General features: G+C 46.0%; 1 protein-coding gene across 2 annotated transcripts in view; it reads left to right on the plus strand.

Annotated features, from left to right (window-relative positions):
* Positions 1-21,066, plus strand: part of LOC146785119 (uncharacterized) — a 578,200-nt gene that overhangs the window by 335,682 nt on the left and 221,452 nt on the right. For both annotated transcript variants that reach the window (XM_085633808.1, XM_085633809.1), the window contains exon 25: positions 19,679-19,715. In XM_085633808.1, coding sequence (XP_085489934.1) covers positions 19,679-19,715 — 37 coding nt within the window. The remainder of the gene's footprint in view (positions 1-19,678; positions 19,716-21,066) is intronic.

The raw sequence follows: 21,066 nt of genomic DNA on the forward strand, positions 1-21,066 counted from the left end.
AGACGTATTTGACTTCGCCGTGCCCGTCAAAGTCTTCTGAAGAGGAGTGTGAATTTTGGCACTCCTGGTCTCAGGCTTCGGTCCAGCCTGCGTCATGGTCCACTCAGCTCTTCCCTGACTTTTCCAGAGCTGGAGTGACCCCTGCCCAGCTTAAAGTATTTTATGAGGCCATGCACCTCATATTTGGGGGGCCTGGCCCCTCTGGAGCACCTTTGGGACCCAAGGGCTTGGAAGGGGTACGCACTAGATCCTCGCTGACAGGTTTTCCCTTGGCGCCAGCCAAGCCCCATGGATCCCATGTTGGATCTGGAGAAAAGCCACCAGCGAGACCAAGATCTTCCTTGGCCCCTGCTAGAGTCAGTGCTGATGCCCCATTGCAGTGCTATCCCCATCGTAATTCCTGACTCCGTCACAGAGCCGACAGGTGACAATGCCGGTCCTGGCTCCGACCAGTACCATGCTCTCCGGATCAGAACCAGTGCATTTTGCCTTTGACAGGCCCAGAGAGTGAGACGAATGGGAGGGATCTGGGGACCATTTATGGGTTCCAGCAAATATAAACAAGCACAACTGGTATGAGGAACTGGCAGAAGCCAGTGGGCTAGACACCTCACCTGGCACTATCTTGGTCTCTCATCCTTCCGTGGCTACAGAAGAGGGAGCCTCTCTCTCCATGGTGGCGCGTAGGGTGGCTGAGGACTTGGACCTTCAGCCACCCTCAGTGGCATTCAAGATGAATGTTTTGACGGAGGTGCTTCAGTTGGGAGTCACCCCCTCTGAACCTTTACTCCCCTTTAATGAAGCCCTTACCAACATCCTACTTGGGGCCTGGTCCAAGCCCTGCACAGGGGCTCCTGTCTATATGGCAATTGTCTTCCACCATCCCCTGCTCCCGGGGACCCCAGTTTCCTTACCCAGCACCTCACCACGGGGAGCTTGGTGGTCCAAGTCTCCACCTCTAGGGTAAACCTCGGCACTTTCCCTACCACTCCACCAGATAGGGAATCCTAAAAGATGTATACCTTTGGCCTGAGAATGATCTCTTCCACCAACCTTTCACTGTGGTCGGAGAACATCACATGCCTTTTGGGTCAATATTCCCATATGATCTAGGATTCGGTTGTGCAAGTTCTGTCTGTGGTCTCAGTGGATTCACGAGCTGTACTCTCCCAAGCTATTGCTGATGGGAGAGACACAGCAAAGTTCATCATACAATGTGGGCTGGATACAACCAACTCTCTAGGTAGATCGATTTCGGCGGTGGCCTTGCGGTGCCATGCCTGGCTGAGAACCAGTGGCTTTTCAGGGGATGTCCAAGCCTCACCTATGAACATGCCCTCGGATGGGTCTCGTCTTATAGGAGAGAAAACGCACTTAGAGCTTTAAGGAGAGCAGAGCTACAACCAGGTCCTTCGGCTTGTCTATGGTGCCTCATCATCCCCAGTCGGCCTTCCTTCCCTTTCATGGCCATGGAAGGGGACTCAAACTGCCTTCATACCTTCCAAGCCACCACCACCAACAGGCTTCCCAGCCCTTTCGTGGCCTAGGATGCAGGTCCTGGAGACCATGTGGGTGAGGTAGCCATAAATTGGGCCAGTGTACCATCCCTGGCAGCCCCTGCCTCCAAATCCCTTTAGTTTGCTCTACCACCATCATAGTCATCCAGTGGAAGGGCAGAATATGGCATCACCTGCACCTCTGCAGGTCAGTAACATCGGACCATTGGGTTTTGCAAATTGGGCAAAGGGGCTACTCCCTCCCCTTTGTGGTCACGTGCCCCCCATGCTACCCACTTACAACCAGCTAATGGAGGACCACCTCTCCTTGCTCCGTCAGGAAGTGCTAGCTTTCTTGGCCAAGGGAGCCATAGAGAGGGTGCCGGCATCAGAAGTAGGTCGTGGTTTCTATTCCTGCTACTTTCTGGCACCCAAGAAAGACGGAGGCCTTTGTCCTATCCTAGACCTGCACCTTCTCAAGCTCTTCCTGAAAAAGGAGAAATTCAAAATGGTCATGCTCGCTCCAGTTCTGTTTGCACTGGACCCTGGAGACTAGATGGTAAAGTTGCAGGGTGCATATTTCCACATCCCTGTCCTGCCAGTCCACAGATGTTACCTGTGGTTCATGGTGGACCAACAGCACTTTCCGTTTGCCATGCTCCACTTCAGCCTTGACAGCACCCTTCTGGTGCTTGTGAAAGTGATGGCAGTGGTTGCAGTTCATCTGCGGTGGTCAGGAGTTCCATCTTTCCCTACCTCAACGATTGGCTGTTAAAGGCGGGCTCGACTCAGGCAGTCATCTTCCACCTCAAAACTACTGCGTACCTTCTGCACTCACTGGGGTTCACTATCCACTTGGAAAAGTCACATCTGCCTCCTTCTCAGATGCTCTTTTTCATAGGAGTTGTTCTGGGCCTATCCTCCCGAGCGACGAGTCCAGGATATTCAGGCTTTGATACTGATCTTTCAGCCTCTATCTTGGATTTGGGTAAGAATGACCCTGAGGTTGTTGGACCTCATGGCCTCCTGCATCCTGCTTGTAACTTGGGCCCAATGGCAATGCAGGCTCTGCAGTGGATGAAGTATCAAGGAAATCTCTCTGACATGGTCTGGATCTCGTAGGGAACTGCAAACTATTCATCCGATATCTATTGCTCAAATGGGTACTCCTGTTAAGATCTTTTAAACAAGTGCCTTTACAACTTTGCCCAAATGTGGAGTATGTACATGTTAATAGTGATATTGATAGGTCTTCAGCGTGCAGTGATGATCTACAACAGTGATACTCAAATTACAGCCCGAGGGCCACATGTGGCTCTCCTGACTTTTGCATGTGGCCCCCTGAGCAGCAGCACTGGGCTGCTGTTTACTTGACTTAGCACTAACATTAAAGAAAAATTAAATATACAGCAAGCACTTATTTAAAGGTTAATTGCAGTTGAACAAAAGGAAGTAAATACTTCCTTAAGTTTAGGTACACCTTCATTTTTAAAGACAGCAAACATGTATAAAAACGAGTCTTTTCCAAATTCAAAAAGTGACCTGCAGAACTATTTCACCGTAGTAAATCAAATTTTAGCAGTGCATTCAGAAGTATTTTGTTAAAGTGATGGTTTTCAAACATGAATTTAGAAACGCTCATGCTTCCAACACCTCCCCCCCTAACCACAATGCCATTAGTGAATACATCCAAGCACAGGAGATGGTTTTGTACAGCACGCAGCCTTGAATTCATGTATTTCGAGTTCCTCTTATATGTGATAATGAAGAAAAAGGAGGGAACTTGAAAAAAACAATTGCCCAGGGTCACACAATTTGGTCAAGTGGAGAACCTGGGATTCATTCATTGTGCAGTTGAGTTCAGCCAGTAAATATACATGCTTCGCTTCCCCTACACCCACTTTACATCCCCCTTGCCCCTGGAATCAGTACGGCCCTCACTCACACCAAATACCAAACTTTGCGGCCCCCGGGAAAATGTTTGTGAGTACCCATGATCTACAAGAACCCCAAGGAGGCAATGATTCATCTGGTGGCTGTGACAGTAATGATAACACAGGAGTAGATGATGGCCTCCAGACAAATGTGGCAGACAAGGACTCAGAGTGGAATTAAATTATATTACAAGACGATGCAAGACCACTGATGATATTGGCAGATTCTGTGCCCTTGTTGAAAAGACACCTCAGACATATCTTTGGGATTCTAATATGGAAAAAATATGTTTCCTTTTTGGTTTTAAGCCAAATATATCTTCTAACGCAATTCTTACCCTGGGAGGAAGGTCTTTATAATTGTATTTGTAATTAAGACTACAGCCACTGCGACTGAACGTTTCAAATATAGAAACAAAGTACAAACCTACTGAGTATGCTCGTGCGTGCATTCAAAACCAAGTGAGAGCTGATTCAGTGATTACCTCATAAATCCCGAATCCCAGCAACACCGTTACCAACTCCCACTTAAAGAGAAGGGTGTAAGTGTGACTCAGTGGGAAAGCTAGCTAATGTGATGGCAGCGGAGGCCCTTAAGTTTATAACTGCTTCAGGCGTAGTAGCCAGATATGACTGGCAGCAATTGAGTGACATAGCTCCTTTTATTGAAAAATGGAGGGATGACAGAATACAGCCAAGGCTATTCCAAAGGAAGGAGGACAAGCCTCCGCCTCTTTATTTAATGCTGATGTGAATTCCATGATCTATGTTTTTTGCCAAATTACGAATGCAACACAGATGACTCAAAAGCATGACCTTTAGGCCTGACATACAGTGCAGTATCATGAACATACCCTTTTATGGGCAGAATGTTTTCTGTAGAAAGGTGGATGAACCCCTCCAGTCAATCAAAAGCTGATACTGACTCTACCAGTTGATTGGGATCTCTACAAAATCATCAATCTTTCAAGTAATACAGACTCCCAAATCAGAGGCCATTACAACAGGATCTAATTTTTGTCTGTACAGACAATATGGCCAGTATAGTTCCCAATATTCTTACTCAGAACAGCAAAGACAACAGTGTCTTCATTACAACAAAAAGGGACAGAAGCAGAGAGTAAACCAAGCTTCCAAGTTTGGAGACGAAGTAAAGTCTGACATTGCCTGCCTCTCTTATTCCCTCTTTCCTGCCCATGTGAGACCGGATTACTAATTTCTGTCAAAACTTGCAGAATTTAACAACAGACAAATGAGTGCTGTATATCGTCAAGCATAGACGCATGCTAGAAATCATAGGGAAACCATAATCGTACCCTCCAAGGAAGGAAAAACACAGACATTTAAAAAAACGGAGATTTCCAAGCTCTCAAAAGAGCCACAAGGTTGTTACACACACCCAAGCATCTGCAGGTAGGGGCAAGCCAAAAGCCGTGTGGGTGAGCATAGGTTGGACAGACAAAGGAGACATGGGCAACACTCTCCAGCAAGACTGTGCAAGCTGGACAAATATCTGTGGACACAGTAGACCACCTTGCCGTAAAAGATCTCAACGGTAAGGTGCCCACTCAAAACTGAAAGTATAACTTACGATCTAAAGAAGCAGTGACCATGTCCCAGAATGCTTCATATGTACTCACAGGCTTGAAATAAGAAAAGTCAGAAGACAGCCTGGATGAAACAGCCTCCCTATAGTCAATTGTTGCTACAGTTTCCCTGTAAAGCGACTTCAATGCTATCTTAGACGGGAAGGATGCAGAGGCGAGATGTTCCCAGAGTTCGACAAACCAAGGAGATTAAGTGATTTTTCTAATGTTTGAGAGCCATGTCACTCTGTGGAATTGGTCTGCCTCCATTATGTCCTGTAGTGCCAGCGCGTAGTGGACTAGCTCAGGGGCGTTGTCTGGCTTTGCCCACGGATCTTTTCATGCCCGTATCATAGCGAAGCAGGTGTAAAGGAGTGCTGAGAGGGAGAGAAACTAGGTTACGGATAAACTTGTTCTCCATGATGGTAAGTGGGTCTAAGTTGGAAAAAGCCCACAGTTCTTTTCCATATAGAGCAGAAGCCAGGGCCTTGACCTCATAAAGATGAAGCACCTGAGAGATGTGTCTAGTGTATGAAGACAAATACTGTTTATAGAGAGCATCCATTGTTTGCTTTAACTTCAAAACAGCTTTGTCGAGGTGGGACCTCCTCAACAGCACCACCAAGGACGAAGCGTTCTTCACCGAAACCGAGGAGGAATCGCCATCGTCCACAAATCCACCCCCCGCCTGAGCACACTCCCCGAGGAGCCCACAGACCTGATGGAACACTTTCACTTCAAGATACTGGCCAGTCCTACCACCACCCTCCGAGGAACCCTCATTTACCGACCCCCTGAACACCGTGGACTTTTCGCCAACTCCATCACGGACATCATCTCCCCGCATGCCATCGCATCCACCAACTACACTCTTCTGGGAGACCTCAACTTCCACCTCGACAACCAACTGGATCCCAACACCACATCCCTCCTGGACAACCTCCACAACATTGGACTCCACCAGATCGTGACCGAACACACGCACTCAGCAGGACACACCCTTGACCCCCTCTTCACAACAGGAATCTCTATCACCTTCAGCCACACCACCGAACTCCCATGGACTGACCATCGATGCGTCCACTTCACCTTCAGAACACCCACCATCCACAGACACCAGCACCTGCTCCCACGAAGAAACTGGACCAGAATCACCAATGACCAGCTCACCTCCTCACTCAGCAACTCCACACCAACCATCGCGGAAAACAACAACCCAAGCCAAGAAAGCCAGATGGTTTACCACCGAACCTTGAAAGTCCAGATGCACTTGCTGCCGCCTCGAAAAGGCCTGGAGGAACACCAAAAAAAGCGATTGAAGACAGAATGTCCACACACGCGCACAACAGCAAAGAACTCTTCAACATCATCAAGGAGTTCGCCCAACCCACCAGCGAGTCTACTGACATCCCTCCCTCACAAGACCTCTGCGATAAACTCAGCACCTATTCCACCACAAAATCAAGAGCATCTACGACAAATTCGATGAAGACAACCAAAACACTGAACCCTCACCAACCACCCCCAACACCCTGAAGCCAGCAATTGACAACTGGACGGCCCTCACCAACGAAGACACACTGAAGACAATGAAGTCAGTCCACTCCGGGGCCCCCACGGACCCCTACCCCCACCACATCTTCAAATAAATAAAAATAAAATAAATAACAGAACCACCGCACCTATGCTCCGCCACACCATCAACCGCTCCCTGGCGACCGCCTCGTTCCCCGATGACAGGAAACACGCCAAGGTCAATCCCCTCCTGAAGAAACCTTCGGCGGACCTCACCACTCTCAAAAACTATACACCCATCTCCCTGCTCCTGTTCCCAGCGAAGGTCATCGAGAAAGCCATCAACAGCCAATTCGCCACATTCCTCGAAGAGCACAACATCCTCAACTCCTCCCTTCAGAAAAGACCACAGTACGGAAACCGTCCTCCTCGGTGCAACAGACGACATCCACACCCTACTGGGCAAAGGAGAAGCAGTAGCCCTCATCCTCCTCGACCTCTCAGCAGCGTTTGACACAGTCTCTCACCGTACCCTAATACGCAGACTCCACGACGCAGGGATCCATGACAAGGCCCTCGACTGGATCCGCTCCTTCCTCACAGGCAGAACGCAGCGGGTCAGACTCCCCCCTTTCCTCTCGGACCCCTACACCTACACCAACCACCTGCGGCGTCCCCATGTGGTCCTCCCTCAGCCCTACGCTCTTCAACGTCTACATGGCTCTGCTCACCCCCATCGTCAGAACCTACGGACTCAACATTGTGTCATATGCAGACGACACCCAACTCATCCTCTCCCTATCCAAAGAACCCAACACCACCAGACACAACTTTCGAGAAGGCATGGAAGCCGTCGCCAAATGGAAGAAAAACAGCGGCCTAAACTAAACACCAACAAAACAGAAGTACTCATCATGGGCCCAAACCCTGATGCCTGGAATGACACCTGGTAGCCCCCCGCCCTCGGAAGCCCACCCACCCCCACGGACCACGCACACAACCTGGGAATCCTCTGGGACTCCGAGCTCAAAATGGACCGCCAGATCAACTCCCCCTGCTTCCACACCCTCCGCCTCCTACTTAAGACCTTCAAATGGATCCCCCTCGAACACAGAAAGATCGTCACTCACGCCCTGGTCACCAGCAGACTCGACTACAGCAACACACTCTAGGCCGGAATAAACAAAAACCTCACCCGCAAGCTACAGAACATCCAGTACGCCGCCGCAAGACTGGTCCTCAACCTGCCAAGACACTGCCACATCTCCCAGCACCTGCGCACACTCCACTGGCTCCCCATCGAGGCTAGAGTCACCTTCAAGATGCTCACCCATGCACACAAGGCCCTCCACGACACCGGACCAGCCTACCTGAACAGCCAACTCAAATTCCACGCACACCAAAGGACCCTACAATCAGCCCAGCTCTCCTATGCCATGGTCCCCCGCACCAGAAAGACCAGATCGGGAGAACGCTCCTTCTCCTTCCTCGCGACCAGAGCCTGGGACGTCCTTCCGCTCCACCTCAGGCAGACAACAGCGCTCCCCATTTACGCAAGAAACCTCAAACCTGGCTCTTCGACAGACCCCCTCCTTGATGGACTGGAACCTGCACCCCCAACCCACCCCCAGCACCTTGAGACCCTTATGGGTGAGTAGTCGCGCTCAACAAACGCCTGATTGATTGATTAGAGTTCCAGGACATGTTTTTAGAAATCATGATGCCCAGGTAGGTAAAACAATCCACCATCCCGAGAAGAGCACCCCCAAAAACAATGCGTTTCTTGAATGACGTATGTGGATTGAACGACATCAACTTTGTTTGTGCTACTCTCCAAGTCCCGAGTGAGACAGAGCCCCTCAAAACTATGGAGAAGTTTTTGTAACTCACTCAGGGTCATGTAGATCAACAGGGTGTCATCCGCAAATAAGAGAATAGACATTTTAGATCCAGCCAACGAGGCGGTATCAGCATCAACTGTCGATAAAAAGGAATCAATATCGTTAATAAATAATGAAAACAGAGTAAGGGGCAAGATATAACCCTGGCATACTCCGCACAACACTGATTCCCCCACCTAATTTGTGCAAAGTTGTCCTCTTGAAGACGTCGTACCAAGAAAAAGGTAACTAACAGCATCTCCATGTTATACAGGGCCTGCCAGAGTGTAGACCATGGTACCAAGTTGAAAGCAGATCTAAGATCCACAGATGCAACATATAAAGAGCCCTTGCTGATGATAACAATGTGCCAATACATCAAAAGGAAACTAAACATCTGGTCGATAGTGGAGACCTTGGACCGGAAACCCGCTTGGTAAGGGCTAAGAATATCTTCATCAGTCATCCAGTCCTGAATCTTCGAGAAAATACTTTTTGGAGGCAGTCGATTAGGCTAATCAGTCTATAACTATTGTGGGAGGACCCATCTGCTTTTTTGTGAATAGGAATGACGACAGCGCCTTTCCATGATTTGGGAATTCCTGCCCTCAGCGATGCAGTTGGCAATTTTTAAAATGTAACGGGCCCATAAATTAATGTTATTTAGAAAGACATCAGCCGAGATGCTGTCCGGCCCTGGTAACCTATACGTGCGACAACTGAAAGGGATTCAGTCACAACTGAAATATCAAAAAATTCCTTTTGAAGAGGGTGGGCGAGATGAAGGCATCATAGGACCACTGGGATTTGTCATTAAAACGTCTGAATAGAAGTCATAAAAGTAATCGACCCAGGTTGAGGGGACAACATTATTTGGAGGTTCAATTGGGGCCTTAGCTCCATTTTGCGCTCAATGCTGCCAGAAAAGGATAGTGTCTTTAACCAGACAGGCATCATAGAGAGTGTTCCATCTCTTGGAATCAAGTCCCTCTTGGTGTGAGTAATAGAGACTTTGTAGGCTTTCCTGGCTAAAGAAATTTTAAGAGGCTCTCTCAATCTAATTGCACTAGCGAGTGAATGCTGCACTTTTCTGCATTCCTTGTTAAACCAGGGATTGCTTGTTTGAGCGATGCGCACTTTAGGTTTAGCCGGCACAAAAGATTAGCTCGCAATGCGATCAAAGGAAACTTCATGGGTATTAATTAGATTGTCAGGATGAACATGTCCTCCCTCCTGAAGTCCAGAACATCAGTAATATCAGCACTGAGACTAACCAAAAAGTTCGGACAACAAGCCAACTGGTGCCATTTTAAATGGCGCTTATTAGACAACAGTGAAACTTCTTTAGATAAAAGGGATGGACCAGAGGTTAAAGGTGTAGTCGCAAATAACTCAATGGAAGGGAATTGTGGTCATATCTATAACAGATGACCAGAGTCTTAAGATCAATGAGAATTAATCGATCCTACTGGTGTGGAATCATTTGTTAAAGGTATGAACCCCTACTCTTTCAGAGGTTGGTCAACCATTAGCAGCCTAATTATAAGGGCCTTTAATTGTAAGGCAACTTGTGTTCATCTGCGAATTGGATCAATATTCAACGGAGGAATAGCCCATGCCAAATCTTTATTGCATGCTAAGCTGACATCGTCTCTGTCCAGAGGTTCAAACTAAGTATTCAAATTGCTTGTCACTATTAGACGTTGGATACTAGAGCACTGATCAAGGTAATATTCTAGTATTTTGAATGTGTGTGAGGTCACTCTTCCCTTGGTCTCCCTCACAAAAATGTTGTAAACAGTTACCCTTAAGCCAGAGCTGCTGATTATTTCGATGGCTAGAATGTCTGGCAAGGCAATAGATTATTGAGTAATGTGGCAGTTTAAAGAAGCTCTAACCCACACAACCAAGTCCCCCAGAAGTACTGTGTTGTGTATTTATGTTTTAATGGACCACACCATGGCACGACCATGATGCTCCATTCTAGAACATCTGGTTGGTGCCGTGGCTTGGTGCAGGCAGTTGGTGAGAGATTACCGGAGCGGGAAGACGTGTAACCGGTGGTGCTTTCCTTTCTATGAATAAAGTACTCTATTCTGCAACTCTTCATACTTAACAATGTGGCGACGAGCGGAAAACAAGCACCACCGATGAGAACCACACGCGTGAAATGGACATTTAGTGGATTATCCTTTTCGAACAAGTTGGATTTTTATTTATAAACTTCTATGGTGGACGGTGCAATGGGTACAACGTCTAGAGTTTGAGTTAGTTGGAGAATTTAATTGCTTTCAGCGCAATTGAGATCACCGTGCATCTTACCGCTCTGTACTAGCTGGCGCATATTTGTTTTCAAAGGTAAACTACAGGAGCGACAATGGCTGTTTCTCTGAATATTCTATCCACGCAGCGACATAGAAGGGTATTTCATGTTCGTTCAGTCTGGATTCCTTCTTTGTACGACGGATCTAAGGGCGTTGTGATGTGATTAATGTGGAATCAGGATTTCAGACGTGAGGTCAACCATATTTCTTCCGGAGCCATACTCCCGGGAGTGCTTGGAAACTAACATGCACAGGGCATATTTTAGTAACGTTTTGGAGTTGCCGTTGTGTCAAGAGCATTCTTTCCAATTCAAAGCAAAAGTCTTGGTTGAGAGTTCATTCAAATTACTGTATCGCAAATCTGTAGCAATAAAGGTGAGAAGATAAAAATATATATTATATATATATATATATATATTATATATTAAATATATATTATATATATATATTTTTTTCTTTTTCTCCCATATAATTGATTGCTATTTTATACCTCACCTTATATCACGTTCTTGATCTTTTGGCTTTAAACTTCCTCTCTATCTTACCATCTGTCATTAGAGTTTTTCTATCAAATTGCTTATTGTTTTATTCATACTTGTATTCTTTCCTCCTTCTTGCATCTTATTAATGTATCACTTGTATTCTAGTCAGTTAATATCTCCACCCTTCTGTAATTCATATATTTCATTATTTATTCATTAATTGCAATGTAATTCACGTTATTGTATTACATAATTCTGTATATTGTCTCTATTGTAATATATTTAGTAAATGCTAATAAACAATTTCAACACAAATTACTGTATCGCGCTATTCATGAATATTATTATTGGCGCGTTCTTAAATTTTTTTTGGGACAGTTTTTTTTCTTCTTCTCAAAGTGTCTCCATAATCAGCATGTGTGTTTTGGATTTAATTGGTCAGCGATTTAGTTCATGCTAGGAAGCACATTGTTTAAAAGAGGAAAACAAGTGGAATTTGGATTACGTTTTGAAGCTGCATTTGCAAAGGGTGAAGAATGGACACTGGATCAAGCACTTACCAGTGAAGTCCCTGTTGCCATCATTTGCAAGTTCAGGCAACAAAGACTAAAATTCCTCTGTTGTTAAAGACATTTGCTATTTTTTTTTGCCTTGAGTTCTGTTTCCATGTTAGTTTTTTTTTTTTTCCTTCTTCCTTCTGTTTCTCTTGTTTTTTTCCCTTCTCTTTACCTCAAATATCATTACTATGTGTGCTCAAAGCTATTCATTAGCACCACCGCAGTGTTTTTGGGCAGCAGATAGTACACCCTGCATGAGTTGAGCAGAATGGAAAGCATACTTCCTAGACTACATCGAAACTTTAGATGTACAAGGCAAAATGTCAGCTGGACAAAAGAAAGACATTGTTTTACACTGCATAGGACCTGAGGGTCTTAGGGCTTTCAATCAGTTACCCAAGGACGGTGGAGAAGGTGATAGAAATGTATTTGAGAGGGTTATTGCAGATTTTGATCGCTATTTTTCACCTAAAGTTTACATTGGCATTTCCATGTACACATTTTTCAGAGGAAACAGCAGATGGATGAATCTGTAGATAGTTATGTGTCTGCTTTGCGATCATTATCTCTTGATTGCAAATTTGGTGTCTCACAAGAAGGTTTAATCAGAGACCAAGTGATCATGCATGTGAACAATTCTACTGTTCAGGAAAGACTCTGGGTGAATGGTGATTCCAATCTTGAGAGTATTCTAGCTATAGTGAGAAAATCTGAAATGTGCTGTAGGAGCACCAAAGAAGTGAAAAGTGAAGTGAGTGTTATTAGCAATGAAACTATAGCTAAGGTTGGCAGCAAGTTTGTTAACAAAGAAAAAGCAATACAGTGCTGTGAAATGGAGATGCTATAGATGTGACAGCAAATCACATTTTGCTAACAGCAAGTTATGCCCAGCTATTAAGCAAAGGTGCGTGAATTGTGGCATTACAGGGCATTCCACAAAAGTGTGTCGAAAAAGTAAAAACAATAAGATCAAGGTGCCGATTACGATCCGTTAAAAACCGCGTACGAACCGTCGGTCGGAGCGAATTCCCCGTCCGACTCGTACCCGGTTGTAAAACTTTACAAACATGGAATTACGATTCGCACGGAAACACCATTTCCGTACGAATCGTAAAAAACACCGACCGACGAAAATATACATACGAATGTGATCCGGGAATGCTGCGACGTGACGTCGGGACGCTTTCAGGCAGCGTTTCACGAACCCGGTACGCGCCGACCCCCCCCAGCCCCCGTAGGTACGCGCCGACCCCCCCCCCGCCCCCGTTGGTACGCGCCGACCCCCCCCCAGCCCCCGTAGGTACGCGCCGACCCCCCCCAGCCCCCGTATGTACGCGCCGACCCCCCCTGTGTGTACACCCGTGTACGGTGCGTACCCCCCGTGCTCGAGTCGGACCCCCCCGTGTACGCTCGAGTCGGACCCCCCCGTGTACGCTCGAGTCGTACCCCCACCCGTGTATGTACGGTGCGTACCCCCCCGTGTACGCTCGAGTCGGACCCCCCCGTGTACGCTCGAGTCGGACCCCCCCGTGTACGCTCGAGTCGTACCCCCACCCGTGTATGTACGGTGCGTACCCCCAGCGCTACGCGCTGGGGGTACGCACCGTACATACACGGGTGGGGGTACGACTCGAGCGTACACGGGGGGGTCCGACTCGAGCGTACACGGGGGGGTACGCACCGTACATACACGGGTGGGGGTACGACTCGAGCGTACACGGGGGGTACGACTCGAGCGTACACGGGGGGGTCCGACTCGAGCGTACACGGGGGGGTACGCACCGTACACGGGTGTACACACAGGGGGGGTCGGCGCGTACCTACGGGGGCTGGGGGGGGTCGGCCCGTACCTACGGGGGCGGGGGGGGGGGTCGGCCTGTACCTACGGGGGCTGGGGGGGGTACGGCACGTACCGGGCACCTGTTTGGACGTCTCCATGGTTGTTATGGGAGTTCGGTGCGGACGGTCTTTTCACCATACGGTTGTACATTCGGACGCCCGGGATGGATCGTGATTCCCCGGTCGGAGTTCACCCTTCACGTTTGTACGGTGAATCGTACGAGGACGTGTCGGACACATTTTCCGACCCGAGGACGTGTGGGGAACTATTCCCAGTGCGGTTCGTATGGACTTTTTACCATGCGAATCGTGATTGCCAGTTCGTACGGCACTTGTACGATTCGTACGGTAAAAAGACCCGATACGAGTCGTACGGGGACATTTTTTACCGGATCGTGATCGCCACCCAAATGTATAGATGACAGTATAGATGACAGTGAAAGCAGTGATAATGAACAGTTACATAAATATTGTATGGAAAGTAATTAATTTGTACTGAACATAAAGGATACCAGCCCTGTAATCCTCAACATAGACAACACTATGGCAAGAAAGAAACCTGCTTGCAACATGGTGATAGGTGTAGTAGAAATCCAAATGTATGCAGACTCTGGATCGCCTTATTCTACAGTGAATTCATTTATATGGAGATCTCCATTTGCTAAAAGGTTGGGAAGTAGTTTAGAAGCTTCAGACATAAATCCTGAAGGGTATTCGGGTGAAAGAATAGAAATTCTTGGTTTCAGGTCTTTAATCTTCAGGTTTAAAAATCGGGAATGTACAGCAAAACTATACGTGTCAAAGAAAGTTACATCTATGTTGAGTTGGTGCAAGCAAGGGAAACTGGATATTATACTCAATCCCAACAGTCCTGATCCTGTTATGGTTATAGGGGATCATGATAGTATTGGGGATCTTATGTTAAAAAAAATCCATAGTGTTTTTAGAAGTGAAATTGGCAAATTAGTGAATTTCAAACATGAGATTCACTTAAAAGAGAATGCTTGCCCTAAAATACACAAAGCGAGGAACATTCCCATGGTAGTACAAGATGAAGTGGAAAGAGAACTTAACAACTTAGTGAGTGAGGGCATTATCGAGAAAATTGAATCGTCCAAATGGGTTTCTACCATTGTGGTGGCCAGACGATCCAATGGAAAAATTAGACTTTGCATTGGTTTACGACATTTAAACAACAACATTTTAGTTGACCAGTTTCCCCTACCACGCATTGCAGAGTTGTTAGCTACAGTTGGCAAAGCAAAATAATTTTCTACAATTGACCTTTCGGCAGCTTACCACCAAATTGAGTTACATGAGAAGTGCAAAAATCTTACTGCCTTCATCACACCTTTTAGCTGCTATCGATATAATAGGATGCCATTCGGGTTGGCGTCCGTGGCAGCTGTTTTTCACTGTATTATGCACAAACTATTTGGGGATTACAAAAATGCCGTATGTTTTCATGACAATATCCTGGTTTTTGGGAGTGACAAATACGAGCACGATGACATGCTAAAGAAAGTCCTAAAGGTGTTGAGCGAAAATGGTTTGACAGTGAAACATTCAAAGTGCAGATTTGCTGTTAAATCTGTCACTTATTTGGGACACAAGCTATGTGAGGAAGGTTGTGAGAAGGACTGTACCGATGCGGACCGGAAGTGGCTGATGGGCGAGCCAGACACAGCTACCAAGCCGGAAACAAACAGCGGTATAGTCTCGCCTGAAGAGAGTGGGGAGTAGTTTCTGACGACAGCAGAAGGAGAGGACCCAAAAGGCGTGCACAAAGAGTTCAAGGCATGAGAGAGCGAAAGGAGGTTGTAGGAGAAGGCGGAGGCGAGTAGCAAAAGGGACGAGGAAGAGGACGAGCAAGGCGGAAAGACGTGGATCCAGAAGACCATCTTGTACACAGCAACCAAACCCGGCGGGCCGCAGGAGGGAGAAGACGCCCCGGGTCCCTACGCCACGGCTCTGGATACGGGTTGTGGCTTAAGGCGAGTACCACTGAGGGGGTCGTTTTGTTGGGAGTGGTGTGGAGGCACAGGGAGTTAGAGCACACTTGTGTGGTTCTGCTCAAGCACAGCGATAATTCCCTCATGGTTTCCCTCCCCCACTGCGAGATAACTGGTGGCGGTGGCACTTAAAAAGGGGAACCAAAAACTCGGTTTAACCCTGATCTGTTTTTCTTTTCTTTTCCCGCACCTTCGTCCAAGAGAGAGAAAGAGACCCTAAAGCCCAGAATACCACAAGTCCCCGACGTGCTGAAGAAGACTCCTGAGGAGCAACGGGAGAGACTATCTCCAACCGTTTTGTTTGCCTAATTAAGAGAACTGAGCGTTGACACTGTTGTGTGGTCTACTATTCCCCACACAGGAGACCAAAACCAGAAAACAATAAAAGCACGTGTACCTAGAGCGTCCTGTGGTCCCTCTTGCCCCACCGAGTACCCCACTCCCTACAAAGGTATAAAACCAAAAACGAATTTAGTAGAAGCCAAACATGCTGCGCCCCACCCTAGTTCCAAAGATGATGTAAGGTCCTTCTTAGGGTTAAGTGAGTTTAATTCAAAATACGTGCACACTTTCTCTTTCAGAACATATAATATTATGCAATTGTAAAAAACAAGAAGAAGTTTGTATGGAGTGATGAATGTGCAAAAGAATTCTATGATGTGAAAAAGGCAATTTGCGAGGCCACAGCACTTTGTGGTTTTGATCCACAACTCACAAGTATCATTACCACTGATGCAAGTTCTAAGGGTTAAGGTGCTGAGTTTGGCACAAAAATCTAACTGTGGGAAAGAATTCATTATAGCGCATGCATCCAGAGCACTTACACCTACGGAGGAAAAAACTACTCCACTATTGAAAGGGAAACCCTTGCCTGTGTGTGGGTGCTAGAACATTTTAGAGCTTTTATTTGGGGCAAGGAATGTATAATAAGAAGTGATCATAAACCCTTAGTGCGCCTTTTAACCATTGAGGGTATGATCAAAGCGTCAGCACGCATTGCTAGAATGTCCATGAGGCTCCAGGATTTTGTTTACAACATAGTGTATGTTCCTGGAAGCGACAATGTTACAGCTGATTTTCTATCCAGGATGCCCTTACCTATCAAAGAAGACATCCGCAACAAATGGGATGAATATCAAATTGTGTTGGTGCATGATGAAGGTACCATGCCTATTGACAAAATTGTTTGGCGTGAGGAGTTTGCAAAGGACAAAGTGCTACAAATAGTAGAAATGTACATTGTGAATGGGTGGCCCAGTAAGAATTTCATAGAAGCCTGATTTTAGGTGTTTTTGGGAGGTACGGAATGAGCGGTCTTGTGTAGAGGGTGTTATCAGAAGGGGTGACAGAGTAATACCCCCCACTGGTTTAAGACGCAGTGTGGTCCAACACTGTCACGAAGGACACAGTTGTGTGGTCTACTATTCGCCACACAGGAGACCAAAACCAGAAAACAATAAAAGCACGAAGGACACAGTGGAATCATTAGAACCAAGCAGACTGTGAAAAGAGGATTTTGGTGGCCAGGTGTTGACATTTTCATTGAACGTTTAGTCATAAACTGTATTACTTGTGCAAAGTCGGATAAATCTCTTAAAACCCTAAGGCCAAACATGGGAGAACATGTTGTTCCGGAGAACCCATGAGACACCATCGCTATGGATATTATGGGTCTGATTGGTCATAATTCAAAGTTTATCCTTGCTGCTATTTATGTTTTTTCATGGTGGCCAGTGATAAAAATTGTAGAGAAATAGGACACGGATGCTGTATTAAAGTTTCTTGGTGATACCTTCACGGAAAAAGGTTTAATCGTATGCCTCATTACAGACAATGGTGTGCAGTTTTTATCTGGCAAGGCAAAAAGTTTCTTCAAGAGAGTAGGAGTTACACATTGCACCATTTCCCTGTATAACCCTAGTGCCAATGGTGTTATTGAGAGATTTAATTGAGTGCTCAAAAGTGCTATACAAATTGCTGAGGTGGACAGTGATAAATGGGAGACACAAATATTTAAAACAGTTTGGATGTACAGAACTACTATAAATGACATGACAGGGTGTTCTCCATTTGAAATGATGTGGGGTAGGTTACCCAGGACGAAGTGTAACCCCGCTTGGTTAGTCCAGTCAACTTCCACTACCATGGATTTGGAAGTGGTTAAAGCAAGGATTGCAAAAACACACATTACCAACAAACAGAAATTTGATAAGAAAAGGGGATCTAAATGTAATCCAGTGATCAGTATTGGAATGTTTGTGAAGGTAAAAAAAAACATGTAGAGTAAGAAAAGGGGAAGCCAGTACATAGGTCCTTTTGAAGTCAAGGAAGTGTTAAAGAATGCTGTAAGACCTATGGATGGCAGAGTGTGGAACCTAACCAGAATAGCAGTTCTCAAAGGAGACAAAAATGTCTATGAAGATTTGTCAAGAAATGTTTGAGGAAAATGATTGCGGAGGGATTGATCCTAAAAAAGTAGTTCTGCCGGATTTTTTAGAGGAAGACGAAACATGCAAAGATTTGAGGCCAGATGTAGGTAAATCTGAAATACCGATTTCTTAATAGCGAATTTTACCGATTCGCTATTAAGAAATCGGTATTTCCTATGTAGGTAAAGATTCAGTAAAAAATACCGAATCCTTAATATTTCTTATTACTGAATCGGTAATTGAGATTCGTTAATAAGGAATACCTACCCATTAATTTCTATGGGCTTGGAGGTCCATAAGAATGAATGTGAAGACATTCACTATTAGCGATTCGGTATTACCGTTTCGCTAATAGCGGGAGCACTTTCAAGGGTGCCAGGGTGTCAAAAGGACACCCTGTTGCACCCCTGAAATGTGCAAGTGTGCACATGTGGCGCACATACATGCCCTAAGGTCATGTATGTGTGCCACATGGCACTTAACAAAAAACAAAAAAGTTATTTTTTAAAAGGAAATCGGTAATTACCACAAACTTGAAGTTGGTGGTAATTACCGATTTCTTAAGGCTCAAAAGCACTCTTTAATGTGCTTCCTACGTTGCATATAAGGAATCGGTATTACCGATTCCTTAAATGCAAGAGCAATAAGGAATCGGTATTTACTGATTCCTTAAATGCAAGAGCAATAAGGAATCGGTATTTACCGATTCCTTACCTACATTAGGAATGGCTAAATACCGGTCGGTAATGCTGAAATTTACCGAATTTTGGTGTTACCGACCAGTATTTAGCCTCCTACATCTGGCCCTTGGTTCCTGTAGTGTGCAATGAAACTATGGAGAGTCAGCTTAATGAGTCAACAGACAGGCATTCTCGGAAAAAACCTAGATGGTTGTCAGATTTTGTTGCTCTTGTCAAAGGCAAATTTGCAGTGTGAAAATATGCTCTATTGTATTTGCTGTAATTGTTTTGTGCCTCGTTTTACTTGTTGCTTGCAATTATTATTATTATTATTATTTTTGTTTTTAAAAAATTATTTTTCTATATTAAAGGAGGAAGATGTGTTGTGTATTTATGTTTGAATGCACCGCATTATGGCACGACCAGAACGCTCCATTCTAGAACATCTGGTCGGTGCTGTGGCTTGGTGCAGGCAGTTGGTGAAAGACTACCGGAGCAGGAAGACGTGTAACCGGTGGTGCTTTCCTTTCTACAAATAATGTACTTTTATTCAACTATGCTGCGACTCTTCATACTTAACACCCTGCCTATTTTGATAGGAATTGCTGGAACAAAATAATTCAGATAGCCAGGTCGATGGAGCGAGTCAAGGGACCTTGTTTCCTGGAAGAGACATATTTTGGTCCTTAGACCAGCCAGATTCCATGAGAGAAGGAGCAGCTTACTAGGGCCTGGTGTTAAAAGTGTCTTTAATAGTTTAAGATAGCTCTCTCCTAGATGTTGGAGAATAGGAGGACCCAATTACTTCATGATAATGGCACCTAATACTTCCACTAAACACTGTAGAAGTAAATAATAACACGAATAGAAGGAAAGGGGCTATACTACGAAAGAGCAGACCTATCAGAAATATTAGCGTAACCTGATGATTTCTCTCTTTCCAGCCATGTGAAGTAGCAGCTCTCGTTCGAAAGCGCTGCGGTAAGTACTTGCCTCTTCTGATTACATTAATTTTATTGCAGTGTGTACTGGCTTCAGACGCTTAGATTGCTTACTGTGTGGTAATAGTGAAAGGAGTTGGATTTAGGATACCGGGACCTAAAGTCTTTCAAAATAGTGGTATAGCTCCAAACTTTTTGCAAGCACTGGTTCACACTTTCCACATGTCTTAGAATGTTCTGTGCCAAGCTATTCACAGTCCCTACTTCTTACCTTGTCTAGAAGTGTCACGTCGCCATGCCTGGCTCCAGCGCTCGGCGCTAGGACCAGGCGGAAAGGGGAAGATATGGGAAGGGGAGAAGCTGAAGGGCGGAGCACCGACGGCGCAGGCAGAAATGGTTTATAGTTAAATAAAGAAGGTTGGGCCCTAACCTAGCTGTGTTAGTGTCCTCAATATATACAAATTGACACTGGCGACGAGGATGGGCTATTGAACCTGCTGATCCCGGTCGAGTCAGCGCGTGCCAGATGATGCTTGCAAATGCGCTCACAATCGCATATAACGGTGGCTGCAGGTGGAACTGCACTGAGGAGGCTGCCATCTGCCAAAAGCCTGGAACTGTGAGTCACTGTATGCTGCCTCATCGCGCCCAGGGTAAGCCCCTGCCTGTTGTTTGCCTGCCTGCCTGCAGCTAACCACCAGTGTGCCCAAAGCCTTGAGCACACGTGACCTACTCGGCGGCTATGTTAGAGTCAGGCCATACAGCCATAGACCCTACAAACACTTCGGCGGCCATCTTAAAACCAGGCAAAAAGTCTACAAAATCTGCTCACTCTCAATTCCTGGCACCATCAAAGCCCTAGAGCACCTGTTGAACCCTCAGAGAGAGCCAAGAAGCCACATTTACACAGCGACATGTCAGTGGCCCCGGACACATCACAAAATGCGCAGCCAGGTCCAGTAATGCTGGGTGTATGCTTCCTACGCCCCCCAGAACGTTTGGTCCTCACGCCCGGCAGTGGCATGGGTCTGAGATGGCAAAGCTGGCTAGAAGATTTCGAGGACTTTTTGATGGGGTCACAAGTCACGACCCCAAACAGCAGCTCATTGCCCTGAGCAACCTGATAGGCAAAGACGTCGGACAAGTTATTAAAGAACTACCGCCAGCCACTGCAACCTCATATCAAGACGTGACAGAAGCACTGAATAGGAAATTCCTTGACAAACGAAATCTAGACTACGAACGGTACACCTTCAATCTGGCGTCACAGGAAAAAGATGAACCAATGGGTGATTTAAATACAAGGCTCAAACGCTTAGCTCGCTACTGCGAATTCGACAATTTCAACACAAGATGCACCTCGCCTACGAATCATAGAGGGGTGTCAATCA

The sequence above is a fragment of the Triturus cristatus genome, chromosome 11 (assembly GCF_964204655.1).
Source record: "Triturus cristatus chromosome 11, aTriCri1.1, whole genome shotgun sequence".
NCBI classification, from domain to species: Eukaryota; Metazoa; Chordata; class Amphibia; order Caudata; family Salamandridae; genus Triturus; species Triturus cristatus.